Raw genomic sequence first — 19,696 nt, 5'->3', positions numbered from 1 at the left:
ACACAGTGAAGTTTATGAAGCACCTTGTCAAGATCCATTTTATTACCGAAATCTGAAAGTTATAACATGTTCATTTTACTCCCTGCAATGACAGAGTTCACAAACTGGAAAATAACTGCATTTAATTAACTTATCAAATACAGATCATGCTTATGAAGACCAGCACAGTTATTTTAAACATATTCTCAATCAGCTGTGAGATTGTTTGCAAGAAAAATCTACCTTTTCTCTAGTTAACTATTAGCATTACCATCTTAATCACACAATTTCACTTAAGATTCACATTGTCCATCAAAGGAAGGCTGTTCTTTCTCCATCTAGAGCCTGCAAAAATAAAACAAAGACAGCATACCACAAGCAAACTGTCAGCTTGCTCATAAAAGATCAAGAGCAAGTCTCACGCCTCAGCAAGTCTTTGAAGTGATGCCTCTTGGATTAGCTGAAACTCTGTGTAATAGGAGTTGGGTAATTGAGCATCACTGAGGAAAAAAAAAATAGAATCCCCTTCTGTGAAATTTCCACAAAAATATATTTGTGCCTTGCAAAGATACAGATTTTTGGGATAGAGCATTAAAAGACCTAAAGAGCTGTAGAAGTGATTAAATATTTCGGATAAACTCACAGCAATGTGTTCTACAGCAATCCAAATACCAAGAAGGTACGAAGAGTACTCCACCACAGAATCTGTTATCACATGTTATACAGACTTCTGCACTCTTTTGTACTACAGTGACACATGTAAACAAACATTGCTTTCACACACATTTTCATTATGTACTTGCCAACTTAAAATGCTGAAGCCATTTATGAAAAGTGACTATTTTTTCCTGCATAAGCAAAAGAGCAGTGACGGCTCAAAAGACAGTCAACAAGAAAACCTACACTTATAACATTTTTTGATTGATGAGAAAAGCCATTCTGTTGGCTTTGTGGATTTGCCACATGCAATTTCTGTTTTGCATAGAGCAATAGGAAAAACATGAAAATTAAATGAGAAGATGAAGCTCCAGAAATGACAGAGATGAGATATGAGCAGATACATGCCTTTCAACATTTTGAAAGCTGACAGTCAACACTTTGGAATTTATCATACCAGATCCAAAAAAGCTGCCACTGCAAACCACACCATTTTCTTTTGGGTATACCTTTGACTTTTTCCCCCAATGTAACTGCATAGCTACTTAATTGAATTTAAAAGCAGCCCACATCCCCATCCCAATATTCTTCATCCCAGAAACAGAAAGAACAAACCACAATTTAGAGATTAGATAAATAATCTAATCAATAAATGAAAACAATAACTAATGACAGCAATAAAACCTGAACAAAAAACAGAAAAAAGGAAAAAGTCTTGTGCAACAGTATACATACAAGTACTATCTAAAGCGATTATAAAACCAGGAACTGGAAATGATGGCAGGCATCACCACAATACAAACAAGACACAGGAGAAGAAAAATATTGCTGATTAGAATAATTTCATAAAAAGGTTTTGATTTCATCTTTAAAGCCATAAGTTCTCACACACACATCACTTCAGAGTACTTAAATCTACTAAAAAGAGAAAAGTCTCTGTGTGATAAAAGAAATAGATAAAATATATACCCCAGGCACAGCTGCAATGAGATCTGTAACTATTAAGCTTCTTAAACTATATTTTCTTCTCTGTGGGTCAGGAACATAAAAATCACAGCACAGAGCAGATTTTTTTTTCTTTTTCCACTGAAGAAGGAACTAACACAAAATCTTGGAGTAACACCCTCATTTTATGAAAGTGCATAATTCCAGTAGAAAGACAGCTTTTGTTAGAAAGGTATTAAAAAAGACATCTTTTGTTTTCACCTAGCTAGGTTCTAATGTATAAGATAACACATAAAAGCATAGTTGAAGAGTTTAGTAGAGACCAAAAGTACTGTTTATTGGCAAGAAGCTTGCCAAGTTAAAAGCATGACTGAAGTCTTGGCTCCTGGCCAGCACATCTAACACACACTGAAGCATGTACTGCCTGCTTTATACTAACTCTATCAAGTAAGTTAACAAATACTTTCCCAACATACATGCAAGGAAATCCACTGCTAATCCTCTCAGAATCCTGCCACAAACTCCAAACCCAGGAAATTATTTTTACAGCACAACACTTAACTTGCTTTCCTTCTTTGGAAGTAAAGTTGGAGAGGAACAAGCTATTATTACTTATGGGATACCTCTTTCAATCATTAGGTACTAGTTGACCTGGGACAATAATCAATCTGCTTCATTTCTGTTCCATGAATTCTTTTAGCTTCACTCTCTTCACTAAAGTCAGAAGCTATAAAAATCTAACCACTCCAAAAAGACACTTTCCCAAAAACCTCACAAACAGCTGCTCATCTCTATGACAATCAAAACTTTCTATCTTAATTAACAAGTGCCATTTATGAAATCGAAGTATTACTTGTCCTACATGTATTTTGTCATAAACATCAGAGAAGAAAAAAGACATTATCTTATACTGAAGTCACACTTCTCTGCATCTTGCTTGTAATCTCTTATCAGAGATCATAGAGACAGTAAAAACTGTACAACAAAGTCTTTGAGACTGCATTAATTTAAGTGCATGGCAAAAACATGTTGTGGGACAAATGAGAACTTAGAACTGCCACTTCATTTTCACACAATGCTTTAGGTGGATGGAGACACAAGCAGCATTAAAATGTTATGCAATTGCTTTTGTAGAATTATCCCAAATAACTGGAAAACGCATGAATAACATAACCCAAGAAAGCATACTCAGACTCAACAGAATTACTCCATGAGAGTTTTAATAGTACTAACTAAAGACAAACTACATCTAATTTCTTTGGATCCTAATTTCAAGAAGTAAAACAAGTCAGTGTGAAATAATAAAGCAGACAAAAGAAACGAGGGCTTATCCTAGAATTTTTAGTTAATATCATGCTACTGGTCACATGTTGTTTTGCCCAGCTAAGAAGCAGATCCAGAAAAAACAGAAATCTTAGTAGATTTCCCATTTGAATTAATACCCTCCTACAGAAAAGTCTGGCAATATACCCAAGAGACATTATCTACTGTTAGTCAGAAATTCATACCTCTAATTCTATAAGTGCTGCAGTCACTGCATCTGTTGCAAGAGCACCAGCCTGTAGCTTTTCGATTGCCTGTAAAACAGAAGTTTTAGTTGATGATTAGGAAATTCTAATATTCTGTAACCAAGCCCTACATTTTGCTCATCCTGTACAAAACAAAACCTTCAAACCTTCACCAAACTGAAGTGCAAAGACCCAAGAGGCCCTGGAAACAGTCACTATGCAGGGGCACATATGACAGCATGATTTTACTACTTCCAACCCAGTGATACTGCATTTCATAGAAGATTCCTGCACTGTGAAATTTATAGCAAAAAAAATTCTTAATACCTCATGTCCTGAAATACTTAATGTTTCAGTCAAAAAGTTTGTCATTTTCCTTCCAAGATTCAACAAAAATTCCTAGTAACATGCCTGGCAACTGTCATAAAATTGAACAGACTCTACAAGTAAGCTTATCTGAAAGCAAACACAAGTAAACAAACCAAGTAAGACAATGTTATCAAAAATGAACTTCTAGAGTCCAATATTATTTCTTAGATCTATACTGGACAAGACCTTACAGTCAAGTTTTCTCAGGGAACCCAAGAAAACAACTGCGGGTGCATCTTCTGATGTAAGGTAAGTTGGCAACTGTTTGATCCTCATACAAGTTATTTATGTTGGCTACCCAGTTTAAGCAACCAAACAGAATCTGAATTTAAGATTTAAAGTTGACAGTAAACAACCTTTTCAAACACATAATTAGCTGTAAATTAATATCATCAGGGCTACTGCACAACTTTAATGAAGCTAGTGTTAAGTCTGGATGATATTTTGAGGCTTCTCACTACAAAGACAAATTAGTATTAGGATTGAGCAACAGAACTGTAAAACGAAGTGAAAATTATCAGGCCAACTCTGAGACTCTTCTAAAAAGCCTGCCAAGCTCCCCAGCTCCTTCTCCTGGGAGAAAGCACAAGGCATTAGAAACTTTGAAGACAGATCTTCAGGCTTCTCATTCAACACTTATTAGATAGGATTTGTCAGTTCCAAAGCTAAATTCTTGGAGGAGATAAAAACAATTAAATTTCAACTATAATTAAAGTCTTGCTGTTTCTCCCTTTCCAGCTTCAGGAAGAGATTTTTCATTTTGTTTTTCCTGTTTTTATCTCCGCTCTTATTAGGAGGTTAAGAGCTATCAAGAAGAAAAGAATTCTAGAAATGCCCACATGCATGAAGCAATCCAGATACTAGAGTTGGACAGACTACACTCTGTCCAAACAGAGTGGACATTGACTGAAAAAAAATCCAAACACTGTTTTTAGCTCCAGAAACCCCAGAGGGCAAGCGCAGGAAGCGGTAGCAACATTCTGTGTAGGTACCACTGTGAACCTTCCCCTATTTCCTTGATGTTCATTTGGTGTCTGCTGTTTGCCACCACTGATAAAACCATAGCTGCTCTTCATGGCCATGCACTTGGTTGACTCTGCATCATGTTAACTATTACTGCCCTATTTTTCCCCTAGAAATGCACACAGCCTGAGTAGCTAAACTCAGATACACCCAATCATACTGAAGGGACAGTGTTACCACACGTATTTCTTCCACATCCACTACAAGACAGTGGAGCTGGTGAAACATACCTTCTGACAGGCTCTTTTGCACACATGCTTGTATTCTTTAGCTTTGGATTCAGAATGATAACCTGCACCTACAATAAAGACAGAAGGAAAAAAGATGATTGTCCCTGTGAAACTACAGCCCACAGTTCACATAAACAATTCATGTACAGACAGATAAACTCCTCCATAGTCTAGATTGCATTGGCCTTCTCTCTTTGTACCACCAATCGACAGCCTTGTGCATTCCAACATTAATGCAACTACTCTCAATAAAATACAGGATACAGAGCAGAAGTATACATATCATCAAATCATAAAATTGTCAGGGTTGGAAGGGACCTCGGATCACCTAGTTCAAACCCACCTGCCATAGGCAGGGACACCCTCCACCAGATCAGGTTGCTCAGAGCCCCATCCAGCCTGGCCTTAAAAACTTCCAGGGATGAGGCTTCCACCACCTCCCTGGGCAACCTGTTCCAGTGTCTCATCACCCTCATGGTGAAGAATTTCTTCCTAACATCCAATCTGAATCTATCCACTTCTAGTTTTACTCCATTCCCCCTAGTCCTATCACTACCTGACATGCTAAAACCTCCTTCACCAGTTTTCTTGCAGACACCCTTAAGACACAGTAAGGCCACAGTAAGGTCTCCTCAGAGCCTTCTCCTCTCCAGACTGAATAGCCCCAACTCTCTCAGTCTGTCTCCATAGGAGAGGTGCTCCAGATATAAAATTTCAATGTCATCCAAGCTGTTCCTCTAAACATTCTCCAAGAGATTCTGGTTTTGCTCATTCTTGGAGGATTTCCAGCAGAGCCTTTTTATTAATTGTCTATCATTGGGCAAAAGCCTTGGTTTTAAGTCAAATGCCAATTTTCCTTCCAAGTTTGCAATTATCATTCAGTTCATCATCTCATATTTATGTGACATTTTTAGAGTTCACTAATTCTGCTTTAGAACCAGGAGAGTTCCTGGAAATAAAGATCATACAGGGCTGGGTTTTTTTCCACTTTTTTCTCCTTTTCAGTCTTTATGTCTATCCTGCTGCATCTAAGTATTTTGCCCTGTTTTGTAGCCACTGCCCCCTACTTCCATACCTGAAAAATGAGTCAGGGCCAACTATTCAACTAAGTACATCAGAAAAATAACAGACAAGATCAGCACAGTATTTCAGTTTCATCTTCTTCCACTTTTTTTCATTTTTAAACTTGGAAATAAACACAAGCATATTTTTCCTTTCCTCAGAAACATTAGCTTTGAGAAATTCTAAATAGTTAGTAGTTTTAACACTACTAACGAAAGAAAGAATTTTAAACAAAGTAACCCAGTAAAGGACAATATATTGAACAATTCTATTTTCTCTTAAATAGAACACTGGGGTCATCAAATATCAACCAAGAATAAGTTTCTCAAATATTTTGGGGGGGGGGAGAAGGAGGGGTGTTTGGTTGTGTTTGCCCTTGGGGTTTTGCTCATTTGTTTGGGTTTTTTACCTTAAAGATTTTATTAACTAAGCAGCATGTTGATTTTTCAAATATTTTAGCTATCACCAGACTGCTTTGCTCAACTCCAACTCATGCTACAATGTATATGCTAAACAAATATACAGCCAGATACAAGCATCACTAGTATTTGCAAGATTAACAATATTTAAGAGCATACTTGGAAATAAATTATGAATAATACACACAAGACACATCACTGTATCACTTCTGAGTAAATGACCTTTTCATTACATGTGGAAAAAATTAATAGTAAGTCAGTGAAATGCAAACAAATCAGTATTTTTTTAAAAACAGCATTGGTGGAAAGTTTTCTGAAACAGTGAAAAAAAAATTAAGTTCTGCAACAAACAGCCCAGGAGGTTTAAAAAACTCTTAACTACACTGTTCTTAGGGACAAGCTAGATAAGAAACTGCCAGGAATGAAGCAGCTATGCGATGTTTCTGTCAGGTAAGGAAATAGACTGTAAGATCTCTCACGTTTTGTTTATTTCCCAAGTTTAGCAGATGATTGCAGAATTAGATATTTTATAACTATTTAATTCAGACATTTTGTTTGAGGTTTTCTTTGTTGAGGGAAGAAAACACCAACAAAACAAACAAAACCAAACACAAACAACATTCAGAACACCCAACCCCTGTGCTATTTTGTTAATGATTTCCAAGATCTTCCAGCCAATGCAACTCCCAGACAAAACCTCCACTCCCAGATTAACACTCAAACTTAACATCACTTCATCAACATCGTAACAGTCCAAAGCAAATATAAAATTTTACTTGATATTTAGTTTGCATGTGCACTATTTCCATTCTGGCTGTGATGCTTCTGCATCTTACCTGCATGGACAAGCACAAATCCCACTTGTTTCCCTCTTTGGGTTTGCTTTGTTTCGGGCTCTTGGACCACCACTTTTACAGCTGTAACCTGAGATGATTTGGAAGGTAATACTTCTACTGAACTTAACGCCTTCTCCATGATCATACATTAGGATCACCATTTTCTACTGGAAAAGAGCATCCTTCCATTCGAAAATAAACTCTGGAGATGAATCATCCTAAAAGCAAATTACATGCATACATTAGATACTGATTTCAAAAGACTGATTTCAAGGTTCTGCACCTGGGAAGGAGCACTCCTTGGTATCAATACAGGGTGGGGAATGAAGGGATAGAAAGCACCCCCTGGAGAAGGATTTGAGGGTACTGGTGGATGAAAAGCTGGATGTGAGCTGGCAATGTGCACTCACAACCCAGAAGCCAACCATAACCTGGTTGGATAAAAAGAAGTGCTGGCCAGCAGCTCAAGGGAGATGATTCTGTTGCTCTGCTCCAGTGAGACGTCACCTGACTACTGTGTCCAGCTCTGGAGCTCTCAATACAAGAACGACCTGTTACAGTGAATCCAGAGGAAACCACAGAAAAGATCAGAGGGCTCAAGTATCTCTCCTATGAAGAATGGCTCAGAGTTGCAGTAGTTCAGCCTGGAGAAGACTCCAGGGAGACCTTATTGCAGCCTTCCAGTACTTAAAGAATGCCTCAGGGCCTGCTGTGACAGGACAAGGGGTGATGGCTTTAAACTGAAAAAAGGGGAGATTCAGACTAGAAATAAAGACGACTATTTTTACATTGAGAGAGAAGTGAAACACTGGCACAGGTTGCCCAGAGAGGTAGTAGAAGCTCCAAGCTCCATCCCTGGAAACATTCGAGGTCAAGTTGGATGGGGGCTCTGAACAACCTTATCTAGTTGAGGATGTCCCTGCTCATTGCACAGGGGATTGGACTAGATGATCTTTTGAGATCCCTTCCAACACAATGTATTCCATGGGTTTCATAAAACTAACTTCAGAAAGAACTTTGGGAAGTGACGTTTGAAACAAAGAGAATATGCCTCTTGAAAGAAGGGCTTCTAAGTTTTGCCTCTTCCCTAGCTAACAGCATTAATGAGACTTAAAATAATCAAAGTCCATGCTCCAAGTTGAAAGCAGACTTTTTGTTACAATTTAATTTGAATCTAATAATCTTTCCAGCCACTGCGGGGAACTGTTGATAAAAAAAGGCTTGCCCATGCCTGAGAGAAACAGACTTTCCGTGGTCTCTCTGATTCAACAGTAAAACCTACTTCTCCAGTCATTGTGCCTTAAGTTTTTAATGTGATGATGCTCCATAGTCATAATCTTGACTCCTTAAACGTGTCATTCTTGTGTAGAAAGTCCTAGCATTACCGCAGCAACACTGGCCAAACTGACAGACAGTAGGTATGACTGCTGTACGGCAGAATCTCCTATCGTCAGATCTCACATTGGCATCTGCCCGAGTGGCAGCTTTAAGCAGCAGATGTAGAATCTCTGCATTCACACGCATTCAGTAATTGTACAAGAAGTTACTAATAAGCGTTCCAGAGAATAGTAGCATAGGAGTAACACTTTAAAATATCATACTTTTTCCTTTCTTTTGCAGGAAACAGCTGTTCAAGTTCCTGCAAGAAACTCTACTCTTTAACACGTCTTCACCCATCTTGCCCTTAGTGTTCTCCACTAATTTGGGAAGAAAAATTAACTGTTTTTTTAATGACAAAAATATTTCTAATAAAGTGCCAAATAAACTTAAAACTGAAAGAAATTTCATCTAGGACAGCATAAGGATACTTACCATCATTATTGGTGAACCACAGCATGCTTAAGTTCATCTCACATAATTTAGTACAACTATTTGGTTTTGATCTTAACCCTCAAGACATTTATAGAATGCTAATGGAGGAATTGTCAGTAGTTTCTAGTATACAAAACAAAAAAGCTCTCCAGTTAAAGTACCTAACAATGTATCTTTCAGGAATCTGAAAATAAACTTCACTGTTCCCCTTATCCACAATTCATCCTGATGCAAACCACCTCCACTAGTTCAGCAGGTAAAATTAAAAGCAGAGACATTCTACATGCTGAATTAACTCAAGGACTGAAAAAACACAGAACATTAATGGAGAAACCCTCTATAATACATTCCAATATGATGTCTATCACTCTTACCACCTTTACAAGAATTAAATGTAACCTGTGAATACTGAAAATGAAGTGGGGGGAAGGGAGAGAGGTTGAATACCTAGTATTTAAACCACAGATTTTGCAAATGTTATACGGCTTACTGCAGTAATTAAATAACACTCCATTTAAACAACATAAATTAGTGCAAATTATGTTTAGCAAGATTCAGCACCAGCACAGAACAGAAAAACATGCTGCTTTACCACAACTATCTCTAATTTTCATTATTGAAGGACAGCTTTCTAGGAAGGTACGCATTACTACTTGTTTTTTCTTACATGCTAAGCATATATATTTACATCCTTGTATTTATAAATTTAGAACATAAAATTAAATATGTACCTATAGTCACATTTATATAAAAATCATCACATACGCTCTACAGAGGGAGTTAAAAAAAGGGCATTTTATGGACTTCACCCAATTGTAATGGTCTCCTGGATAAACTTCAGAGATTAAACTCCTACTCACTGCATTCACCTCCTTTTCACTACTAATAACAAAGAAAGCTCCAGCAACCATTGGTAGAGGCAGCAAGATGAAATATAATCTTGTTTCCTAAAAACTCTTTGATGCATCTCACTACACCAAACAATGTTATGACAGCAACATGGGCATGGCAAATGCTTCAGGAGGAGCAAGTAAGCAACCTATACTCTTGCAGAAATGGAAGAAATAGTGCGGTCATAGGGAAGGTAACAACAAAGACAGTGGTCAAATTGGGTTTAAAAATTAAGTGACAGACACTACTTGAGGACTAACCAATAACACAGCTCTAGACTGAAAACCTTAACTAGGCCTTCACACACACCAGGATCTAAGGACAAGTTTATTTTTACCAGACAATACATAGTCAACATACCTCGGTAATATTTTTCAGTTCATGACATTTCCTCCACATTAAGCGAATTTTGTCAAACCCCTTCTGTCTCAAATCATTCTTCAAGTCCTTTCAATTTTCATTCACAAGCCTGCTTCCACTTCGTAAGCTCTTGCTGAACCCAGCCTTTACCTTTAAAGCTTTTTCTAGGGTCCATCTGCTCTCCTTCATAGCTGTCAAACACTCATTACTACTGATCTCATCCCTCCTTGCTACACAGTTCAGGTGTTCTACATCTGTACAGCTACAGAAATGGTAGGGGATAACACTCCAGTTTGAGAAATTAGGAACATGGACCAATGTTTGTAACAAAGCAGCCCAGAGCACCTATTGCAGTGAAAAAGTAGCACACAGGAAAAAAAATGTAAATTAATTCACTGTAACACTCAGTGCAGAAAGAGTGGCACAGTCTTCCTGCATCTTTGCCATAGACGCGATGACTATTCCATCAATCAAGAGGTGACCCTCACCACTCTCCCCAAGATTCAAATCTCTACCTAATCCTCGCAGAATCACAGAAAACACCTGGTTGGAAGAGACCTCAAAAATCAGCCAGTCCAACCCCTCAACCCAGCACTGAAGGGTCAACACTAAACCACGTCTGTAAATGCCAGGTCCACATGCCACTTAAACACCTCCAGGAACTGTGACTCCTCCACTGCCCTGGGCAGACCATTCCAGTATTTGATAACTCTCTCTGTGAAAAAGTATATCCTAATATCCATCCTACACCTCCCCTAGCACGGTTTGAAACCATTTCCTCTAGTCCTGTCGCTTGCCACCAAGGAGAACAGGCTGACCCCCTCCTTGCTCCACCTCCTTTCAGGTAGTTGTAGAGAGCGATGAGGTCTCCCCTCAGCCTCCTCTTCCCCAGACTGAACAACCCCAGCACTCTCAGACACTCCTCGTAGGCCATGTGCTCCAGGCCCTCCATCAGCCTCATTGCCCTTCTCTGAACACGCTCCAGCACCTCAATGTCCCTCTTGCAGTGAGGGGCCCAGCCCTAAACACATTACTGGATATACAGCCTCACCAGTGCCGAATACACGGCGATTATCACCTCCATGTTCCTGCTGTCCACCGCGTTCCTAACACAAGCCAGGATGCCATTGCTTTCTTGGCCACCTGGACACACTACCGACTCGTATTTAGTCGACTGTCAACCAATACCCTCAGGTCCCTCTCCAGGCTGCAGCGAGACAGGAAACACCCTTGTAAGAAAACGCTCACACACGTGGCCGAGAAAAAAGGGAAGCACACGCCGATGCCTGCGTCTCAACAGTGGCAATGCGGAAAAATTTAATAGCCTTTGAGGTTTACATGCCTGATGGGGAGCGAAGACGAAGGGCACTAGGGCGAGAAGAAAGCACTTGACCCCTCAAGCGAGCAGCTGAGCCCCCAAAATGAACGCTTCCACAACGGGCAGGCAACAGCAGCAACCGAGAAGCTAACGAGTAAATGAGTAACCATCGGCAACAAAACAAGTGAAAAGAAACTTTTAATCGGAGAAAAGACCCTCAGCGAGACCGGCCGCAACTTCAGCACGTGGGGGAAAACGTGCAAGCCCGCCACAGCGGCCGCACGGCGGGAGGGAAGTACAGCCCGGTACGCTCCCAGCTCCGGCACCCCCTCAGAGAGACCACGGCCACGGTCGCTACCCAGAAGGCCACCCCCGGGCCCCGGCATAGCTCCGAAAGCGCGCGGAAGCAACACCTCCCTCCCTCGCGGGAAAAGGCGCCGCAGCGGCGGGGGTGACGTCACCCAGGGGAGCCCCCCACGGCGGTGCGCAGACCGCCGGAGTCCGCGCGGTCGCCTTACGGCGCGACCGCTACACTCCACAGTAACCCATAGAGCCCCAGTGGGGAAATTAAGCGAGCGCGGGGACGTGAGAGAGGACGGGCCGGGGAGAGGCGGGGATCGGACAGCTAAGGCGGGGCAGGGCGGAACCAGGCACGAAACACTCACCCTCCACCGCCGTCAGCGTCGCGCACACCCGGAACCACCAGACCGACGGTTGCCTCGGTGAAGATGAGGCGTCCCGCCCAAAGCCTCCCTTCGATTGGGGGAAGCCGGCCAGATGACCGGAAATTGCGTTGCGCCAGTTGGCGGTTCGGAAGATGAATGTCACGCCATCTGGCGTGGGAAGACCAATCGCGGCTGTCAGGGCATGCTCAGACCAAGCGAGAGCTTTGTAGCTGGAGAGCAGGGTGCCGCGCATTCGTGCTGAGGCTGGGACGGCCTTATCACGGGGATGCTGCCGGTCGACGTGGCTCAAGGGGGTGCTTGCACGATAACAGCTAGCAGCTTCCCCGCAGGGTCGGGAAATCGGCGGCCGCGGCTTTTGCAAAGGGAAGGCGGCGCTGAAGGCTCTGCGCGCGCTGGGCGACCCAAGGCCGTGGCTGTGGGGATCGGGGATGCGAACTGGGTCCTGCGCACCTACCTGTCTGTGAAGCAGCTGGCGTCCGTCGGCGCCTTCCCGGGCTCGCCTTAATTTCTCTCCTTTTCGATAATTTTCTCACAAACGACAGTTTTCACCGAGTAAAATCCTAATAAAAAACGCGTGCAGCCTCTGACATGCGTTTTGTGTGAGGGTTTGCGTAATGGCTTCTGTGTTACCTTGCTTCTGACAGAAAAATGACTTGTGCTAAGTGCTCAGAACCAAACCAAATTTACCCATTACAAATATTTTTTGATAGTAGTGTTGTCAGGAGCTATTTTACATCTTGCTGCTTCGATGGGTGTTGAAGTCCTATGTATTGTTAGAGAAATACTAAGCTCCTATTAATTTCTGCCTGGTTGCTGTTAAGACAATGTCATTTTTTAACCTTCCCAAAAAAAGTGCACCCATATCTAAATCCCATTCCCTTGATACCTGCTCAAATGATTATAACTATCAGTTTGGGAGCTCTGTACCAGTTCCATTCTCTGGGTCTGCCTTTACAGTTCCTAAAGTGTTCACACTTGCAGCCCCTGTGCCTCTGCTTTGTAAGATTCTGAAAAGAGACCAGATGTTATTACGTACTTCCCTATATTGTGGAGTACATTTATCTTAGGTTATGCCTCAAATTTTCATTTGCAAAGCTCAGCGTTTTCAAGTCTAAACTAAATTTTTTACAAGATCAAGAGCGTTGTTCTTTTTGCAGAATTCACTTGAGCTATCCCTGATCCCATGCTCAGTCTCCAGCATGAAAAGTGTTAACGATGTATTTTATGTAAAAGATATTCTTGACCCCTCAAGAGTCTCTTCCCCATTTTGCTTTTCCTAAAAGTGAGTATATCTTGTACCTGATAAGGTTGTTCCTGTCCACAGTGGGCAGTATCATTCGTTCTCTGCAGACCAGCTGTCAGGAAATCACCTGCTTCAGCCAAACTATAAAGGGAATTTTTACAAATCAAGTCTCTACAGTACTTTCCTCTGATGCTGATTTGATTCACCAGTCAAAATACATTTCAAAACAAGTAACTAGTAATAGATTATTTACACTGATTACCATCATTACCATGCAAGACAAATGTAATTTAGTCTCACTTGCATTTGTAGTGAATAAATTGTAGCCTGTGGGTACTGTGTTACATGTTAAACGTACAGAAACTTGAGCACTGAACTGTCAGGAATCAAAAAATCTGCAGACTAATCTTTTTACCTCCAGACTTTATTCAATCTCCATTGTATACTAATCTTCCTACATAGGATCTTCCCCAGGCATTCAAGAGGTTCCTTCCTGGCCAGCCTTACAATCACAGAAATCCCTTTTTATGGCTTCTATTTTTTCCCCCAGTAAATAAAAATGTTTCTATTAAATTTCACATCGCCAACTTTTCTTTCAAAGACCAGCCTTAAATTTTTTTAATGATGCAAAAAAAGTCAAGAACAAAATGCAAATCTGCTTGTTTCAACACACATTTTTGGCATTCAGTTTTTGTCTTCCATATTTCCAGGTGCTTCCTCTTCTGTTGGATAAAACTACAAGGAAATAATGTGAAGTCCACAAACCCTTAGAAAATTTTTGGCTTCCTTTCACAGATATTAATGTGAGGTCCAAACCTCGGCTGCAAGTTGCTCTGTTGCCATTTTTTTTTTTTTTTAGGTCCTCGTTACTCTTGACAATGATGCTGAAGTGAATCAAGGAGATTCCACAAAGTACTTTTTTTTTTTTTTCCATTTTGGATGGCAATAGTTACATTTGAGCTAGGAAATTTTGATTTTTGGGGAAAGGGAGGGTGTTGTGTTGAAGTGTTGCAACACACTTGACTTCTGGCTACAGCCTTTCTTTGATACACCATGTTGACCACTAGCACAGCAGCTTTGATTTGACTTTGTGCATTCATCTCTCTACTCTACAAGGTCTCATACACTTTCTGCACACACATCCCCAGCCCCATTTTCCCATTTTCTGCCCACCTCTCGTGTCTGTTGGCTAAATAAGAGGCAGCACAACATGTGGCTGACCCTGGGGTACACATATTTTGACTTGACCCTTCTGTCAAACCTCCTTGAAGTTGGCCAGCAGGTTCAAATTATGGAGGCAGGCTGTCAGACTGATGGATGGACAGTGATCACAGAGCCCTGCTTTCTTTAGCAGGGGAGGATAAAAACATTGTCAATGTTTGGCCCTACACTGTTCTCCAGGAGAACTAGATTTGAAATCCAAATGTCTGTTTTCACTTGATTTTTTGATGCTTTTACTTGTCACTTGCTGCTAGTGACTGTTTCCAAACTTGCCAAATATTTCTTGGGTTTTCCTGTTTTCTGGTCCTTGCTCATCTGTACATATGTGGTGCTACTCCAATAAAAAGAGGTGATCTCATTCTGTAAATCATTCCTCAAAATACAGGTTTGAAGCAGAGGGCTTCCTTTATTTCTTCTACAAAGTTTCCAGATGGGTTGTGATGCCTAGTTTGGGGTTTGCTCTGTTTTTTGTTGATTATCATAGATTTCTTCTTGCACTTTGTTTTGAAAGCAGACTCTACTGATTTTACTTACTGATTTGATAAAGAGCTTATCTGCTGCTTTAACTTTTTTGTTGAATAAAAGCAGCTCTTCAAGCCCCGAGGCTTCAAGTGAGGCTTCATCTCATTTGCTGTACTACAATGAAACCATTAATATCAGAGGTAAGATTGCAGACAGTTGTGCCACTACTTAATTACTTCTTGGAACTTGAAGTTTTGTTTTAATTCTGAGACTCCAAATTTCCTGAAAGAAAAGCTCAGAGAATGGATGCTTTGGGTATTTTGTGACCAAACTGTGTGTGGCATCATCCCTGGGCTCAGTAAGTCCATTTTCAGCCAAGCAGATGCACACACATTCACACAAGAACACATCCCTATAAGAAGCACTTTAACACAACACAGCTGGAAACTTCTCCTTGACCAGTATTTTGTGAAGTGTTCTGCTCCAGGAGTGTGACCACTGCTCACTTAGGAGTTATGTGCAAGGGATGTGCTGTTGCTGTTGAACTCAGTGAGTTGCTTAACACCAAGCAAAACCATTGCCTCAGCTCAGGAAAACAAGAGTCCTACCTCTCTCTGCTGCCTCACAACTCCTGTTTCAGGCTCATTAGTATAAACCCTTGTCAAACATGGTTATTGTGGTTGCTCTGTACATGTCCTATAGTTTCTCCACGGAGGAAATTCCTTGCAGAGATAAATTTTGGAGCATCTTTGAGTAAGTCTGGGCACCACAGTATGCATCTGTTGAGTTTCTGTCAAATCAGGCCCACGTATTTGACAACATACATTCAGGTATCATACTGTTTTGTTAAAATGATGTGGACAAAGTACAAATAAAACAGAGAAACCATTTGATACTGCTGCTCATTACAGCCCTCCAGGACTGCTGATTTATTAGGTTTTTACAGGTTTCTTCAAATTACAGCAAAGTAATTCAGCTTCTTTACTACAAGGCAGGTTAGAATTTGGAGTTGCAGAGGTTAAGCTGTAGCCTTCAGGTATAGTGAAAGAGAATGTTTAATAATAGTTGATGAGAACAGCAGGCTTTTCATCATAGTTTTTGTGTCCTTTCTATTAATTCCTTAGCTTTTTGTGAGGCTACAGTAAAGCTCCTTGGAGTAAAGAGATCCTGACGTTACACAGCCACTTTATCCTGCTTTACAAAGGAAGGAATTTGAGGCAACAAACAGCTGAACCTGTGTGTTGGGAGGTTTCAGTGCTTTTGGACACCTGTCAAAGGACAGAGATGCTGAGTAGAAGAGGAGAATATTCACTTCCTGCTCTTATCCCTTTTCACAGAATCACACAGAATGGTAGGGATTAGAAGAGACCTTTGGAAATCATCTAGTCCAAAACCCCTGCTAAAGCAAATACACCTACAGGAGGTTGCACAGGAACACATCCAGGCCTATTTTGAATATCTGCAGGGAAGGAGACTCAGCAGACTCTCTGTGCAGCCTGTTCCAGTGCTCTCACCCTCAAAATAAAGATGTTTTTCCTTATGTTTAGGTAAAAGTTCCTGTTTGGGCCCACTGCCCCTTGTCTTGTCACTGGGCACCACTGAAAAGAGACTGGCCCCATCCTCTTGACACCCACACTTTAGATATTGATAAGTAGTGATAAGATTCTCTTTCAGTCTTCTCCAGGCTCAATAGCCCCAGGTCTCTCTCAGCATCTTCATAACCCTCTGCTGGACTTTCCAGTATTTTTGACCCACAATCAACCCCAGAAAACTAACAGTTTGACAAATAATTGGTCTGGGAAGTGGCCATATGTAAACAAAAACAAACAAACAAAACCACCCAGGCAAGCACATAAAAATACAGCACTTTATCAACCATTCCTGATTAGTTAGGAATTTTGCAGCTCAGTTCTATAGACAAAAGAAAAAGAAGGTGAATGCACCAACAAATATGAACTGTTATCTGAGCAATTGCAACACAAAAGGAGAACAGCATCTGAAGGCTGTTTGTGAAGGCTGCAATCAATCCACTCAGATACCACATTATTAATCTCCCTGAAAGACTAACTGATCATTGCAGGTAGCATAAATAAGTCTGCAGTCTTCTTTAGCATGCTTGTTTCCTCTGCATATGAAGAGGCCCCTTTTTTGACTACCAGCCAGTAAAATAATGTGTTTTCCAGATAGTGAGCCACTTTACATGAGGAAAATACTCCAGCATCCTGGACCTGTCTAAATAGCATTCCATGTACTCCCGGCTGCTCAACACCCACACACGATTATTTCCAACACTTGTTCCATTGCATCTCAAAAAACTCTAACTCAGTGTGATTGCAAACTTCTCTCAGCCAGCTTTCACAGTTGTAACCAGATGGGGGCCAAATCATAAGACACAGGACTTTTGAGAAATGGAACTTCAAATGTGCATTCATCAGCTATTTCCAAAATAACCACTAGTACCTGTGAGGTTTTGTCTTTATTCCTTGTGGTGAGTTTTATGCCTACCTCGTATATACTGGCCATTTCAGCAGGATAGTCGTCTTGCCATCAACCACTGGGGGAAATCAGGAAGCCAGGACTCACAGAAGAGTGGCTTTTGGAGTCAGAGATCATTTCTCTTCACACCCACTCAAAGCATGGCGCAGATTTAAATATAACAATTAAAAGTACGTATTTCGGTAAAAGAGGCCAAGCTGATGACTAAATAAACCCTGGACTAAGTTTTCTCCACAAGTTTTATCATCTCATTACTTTTATGGGTTTTTGACCTGCATGGTTGCTTTTTGCAGCTCTCTGTGGGTAATCGTTTAGTCCAAACCCAGGCTGGTTTATTACACTGAAGGTGTGATATGATTTCAGTAGGGCAGTCTTCACAACGTCCTCCTCTTCAAATTCTGTGATATCAATCCAGTTTCAATATAAAGAGAGCAGGGTAACCAATTTCACTATGAAGCTTTAAGAACAATTACCAGAATCATTCCGTTATTGGGGAAGTTCCGATCTTCAGGATGTAAAACGAGAAGAAAATCCGGTCTCATCCCTCAGACTAGCTCATGATCTGTATCAGTACATTCACGTTTTAGAAAGGTTGAGATTGGTACAGAAGAGAATGCAGGTTTATTTTAGGACAGAAATTGCATTTTTAAACTACATCTCTTTTAATACATGAATTTAGGTTCGTTATTGTTACCCTTCTCTGTATATTGTATCTTTTGCCTTCCTGAAAATTTGACGTACAGCAAAATAGGGCAGCCATTTTTCTGAGCAAGGCAACTTGCTTTGCTCTCAAACATATATTTTGGGCCTCTTAAGAAACCTAGTTAGCTTTAGTGATAGATTGATATTCCTTTTAAGCATCATTGGTCTGCTACACCTGTTTCTATGTTAATACAAGTGTGCTGTAAGTAGTTCTGTAGCCATCACCTCATGTGGCATCCCTTTGACTTGGTAAACTCCAGAGGCGGCCATATGTAGCACACAGACACTCATTGCTTGGTCAGTACTTTTGCAGAACTTTTTAAAGAAAAGTATCAACAGCTCAGGTTGCCTTGCCCTGTTCCAAAATCCTCTGAAGACACAAGGTATGTGGAGCAGCTCAGGTACCCACTCCCTCTTTGAGTTCCTGGGCATTAACCTAAGGAGGTTAGAGAACAAGGGAGGGAAGCAGATTATGCTAGGGGTTTTTATGCTCCACAGAAATACATTTTTATGCTCCACAGAAATTTTAACTATTAAGCACCTGTAGGAGTCACAGCCATCCTAAGACAGTCACTTTGTTATTTTTACTCCTTTTGGCAACCACTTCTGTTCAGACTTACATTTTCCATGGACAAACTGCCAACCCATGCAAGCGCTCAGAGGTTCAGCCACACACGTTGCTAACTGCAACAGGCAGCTTTTCTGTTCGGACTTACAACGTCCATCTTTGACTCATGCTGTCAGAAGTCAATACAAACCCTACCTGCCTCAATTCCTACCCTTCCTTCCTTCCTTGCCCCACAGATATAAAAGAAGGTCTAAGGGCATTAGGCAGGATTTTGGCACAAGTCCAAGGGATTTGGGCAGTGCCAAGAAGGGCATGGGACACAGTCCAAGAGCATTTGCCCATGAAAATGTGGCAACCTGCCTATGGATCAGGTGTTCCTGAAAATGGGGCAGGAGCAGGGTTTGCCAGGGAGCTCACTAAAGGTTTGAAGCAATGTTGTTTCAAACTTGCATAGTCTTGTATGGCTGAAATACAGAGCTGGAACAAGACTTAGCAGGGATTACTCATATGCTACTGATGAGGAGGATATAAAGTAATAATGACCTTAAGTGACATTAATCTAGAGTGGAGCCAGAACCCCAACAAAAATACTCCCATTTGTAACATCACGTATCAAGCACAGAATAAAACTAGACTAGACATTTCTGCCACCTTGTCTGCTGTTTACAGGAGTACAGTAACACAGCCCTGTGCATAAAAATGCACCTTTTTACATTTGGAAGGTTGTGGGTTTGTAGAATATTCTATGAAACCACAAAAATGAATGTGACATCAGAACTAACTTCTGTTGTTCTTATCATAGCTACGAAACTGAGATTGAGGTATTTAACTCATTTAAGACAAGTGCAAAACAGCCTAATGACTCCAGCTTTTATTATATATAGAAGTTTCTAAGACTTTTTTTGTTTG

The 19,696-nt window shown here is 40.8% G+C and overlaps 1 protein-coding gene across 2 annotated transcripts in view; it reads right to left on the bottom strand.

The window, feature by feature from the left end:
* TASP1 (taspase 1) overlaps window positions 1-7,173 on the bottom strand; it is a 77,784-nt gene extending 70,611 nt beyond the window's left edge. For both annotated transcript variants that reach the window (XM_054383656.1, XM_054383657.1), the window contains exons 1-3: window positions 7,029-7,173; window positions 4,712-4,779; window positions 3,090-3,158 (exon numbers count right to left, since the gene is read on the bottom strand). In XM_054383656.1, the coding sequence (XP_054239631.1) occupies window positions 3,090-3,158; window positions 4,712-4,779; window positions 7,029-7,173 (282 nt within the window). The remainder of the gene's footprint in view (window positions 1-3,089; window positions 3,159-4,711; window positions 4,780-7,028) is intronic.
* Window positions 7,174-19,696: the final 12,523 nt, after the last annotated feature.

Source organism: Indicator indicator, chromosome 9 (genome assembly GCF_027791375.1).
Source record: "Indicator indicator isolate 239-I01 chromosome 9, UM_Iind_1.1, whole genome shotgun sequence".
Taxonomy (NCBI): Eukaryota; Metazoa; Chordata; class Aves; order Piciformes; family Indicatoridae; genus Indicator; species Indicator indicator.
The sequence above is the reverse complement of the archived record's forward strand: the minus strand, read 5'-3'. Positions and strand labels throughout refer to the sequence as shown.